The 2,044-nt window shown below is 45.0% G+C and overlaps 1 protein-coding gene across 1 annotated transcript; it reads left to right on the forward strand.

The window, feature by feature from the left end:
- Window positions 1-6: 6 nt before the first annotated feature.
- LOC121918523 (zinc finger protein 260-like) lies at window positions 7-2,041 on the forward strand (the record flags this gene model as incomplete). The annotated part of the gene is made up of 1 exon (XM_042444558.1): window positions 7-2,041. A coding segment is annotated over exon 1 (1,593 nt), but the record flags the coding sequence as incomplete, so codon positions are not given.
- Between the last annotated feature and the right edge of the window lie 3 nt (window positions 2,042-2,044).

The following is a 2,044-nucleotide window of genomic DNA, read 5'->3' on the forward strand; positions in this document are numbered from 1 at the left end:
CTCATGCTGGAAGAACTTCAGAGGTTGCCTCTCTAGGCATCTAGAGATCCTCCAGCATAACTCTATGGTCAAAATCTGCTAAAGGGTGGAGAGAGCCTTCCCTTGAAGCTTGTAAGACTCAAGGAAGCTCTTATGGGAAGATACAGTCTATCAGATAATCTGGATTTATGCCGTAAAAAGAAGCATAACATGCCTTCTTTTGTTCGGATGATTCATTTGTGTTTAATCCACTTCCCATACTCTGAAATGCTTTTTATACAATTATTATTTTCTTTTCTTCTTCTTCACAGCAGAAAACTGGAGGAAAACATATGTATCTGCTAAGTATGGGAATTGTTTTAGGCAAAAACTGGAAGTTACTAAGCAAGCTCAACATTTAGAAGAGGAAAGTTATATCAGAGAGGAGCCCTACAAACACAATGCATCCGTGAAATTGCTTCCTCAAAATATGGGGCTTGTGCCTTGCAAGAGGCCTCATTCCCTAAAGAAACACTTCAGGTGTGAAATTTCATGTGTGAAAGGTTTTGGCTCTAAATTGTACAATGTAAACTATCAAGAAGCCCACACAGTAAAAAAGCCACACAAATGCCGGAAGTGTGGGAAATGCTTTGCATACAATTCACTACTTATGGCACATTTGAAAGTGCACAGAGAACTTATGACCCACCGGATAAACCACCCAGGAGAGAAACCATACAAATGTCAGGAGTGTGGGAAAGGTTTTGCTCACCAGTCATTCCTTGTGAGGCACCAGACAGTCCACAGAGGAGAGAAACCATACAAATGCCAGCAGTGTGGGACATGCTTTCCTTACAAGTCATGTCTTGTGAGACACCAGAGAATCCACACAGGAGAGAAACCATACACATGCCAGCAGTGTGGAAAAGGTTTTTCTTACAAGTCAGCCCTTGTGTCCCATCAGAGACTCCACACAGGAGAGAAACCATACACGTGCCAGCAGTGTGGGAAAGGTTTTGCTCAGAAGGCAAGCCTTGTTTACCATCAGATAGTCCACACAGGAGAGAAACCATACACATGCCAGCAATGTGGCAAAGGGTTTGCTCAGAAGGCAAGCCTTGTTTATCATCAAATAGTCCACACAGGAGAGAAACCATACACATGCCAGCAGTGTGGGAAAGGTTTTGCTCAGAAGGCAAGCCTTGTTTACCATCAGATAGTCCACACAGGAGAGAAACCATACACATGTCAGGAGTGTGGGGAAAGTTTTGCTTACAAGTTACATCTTATGTCCCATCAGAGAGTGCACACAGGAGAGAAACCGTACAAATGCCAGCAGTGTGGGAAAGATTATGCTTACAAGTCAAGTCTTGTGAAGCATCAGAGAGTGCACACAGGAGAGAAACCGTACAAATGCCACCAGTGTGGGAAAGGTTTTGCTCACAAGTCACGTCTTAAGCTCCATCAGAGAGTGCACACAGGAGAGAAACCATACACATGCCAGCAGTGTGGGAAAGGTTTTGCTCAGAAGGCAAGCCTTGTTTCCCATCAGAGGCGCCACACGGGAGAGAAACCATGCACATGCCAGCAGTGTGGGAAAGGTTTTGCTGACAAGTCAGATCTTGTGAAGCATCAGCGAGTCCACACAGGAGAGAAACCATACACATGCCAGCAGTGTGGGAAAGGTTTTGCTGACAAGTCATATTTTGTGAAGCATCAGAGAGTCCACACTGGAGAGAACCCATACACATGCCAGCAGTGTGGGAAAGGTTTTGCTGTGAAGTCAGCTCTTGTGTCCCATCAGAGAGTGCACACAGGAGAGAACCCATACACATGCCAGCAGTGTGGGAAAGATTATGCTTACAAGTCAAGTCTTGTGAAGCATCAGAGAGTGCACACAGGAGAGAAACCATACACATGCCAGCAGTGTGGAAAAGATTTTGCTGACAAGTCAAATCTTATGTTCCATCAGAGAGTCCACACAGGAGAGAAACCGTACACATGCCGCCAGTGTGGGAAAGGTTTTGCTTACAAGTCACATCTTGTGGTCCATCAGAGAGTGCACACAGGAGAGAAACCATACACA

The sequence above is a fragment of the Sceloporus undulatus genome, unplaced genomic scaffold (assembly GCF_019175285.1).
Source record: "Sceloporus undulatus isolate JIND9_A2432 ecotype Alabama unplaced genomic scaffold, SceUnd_v1.1 scaffold_15084, whole genome shotgun sequence".
NCBI lineage: Eukaryota > Metazoa > Chordata > Lepidosauria > Squamata > Phrynosomatidae > Sceloporus > Sceloporus undulatus.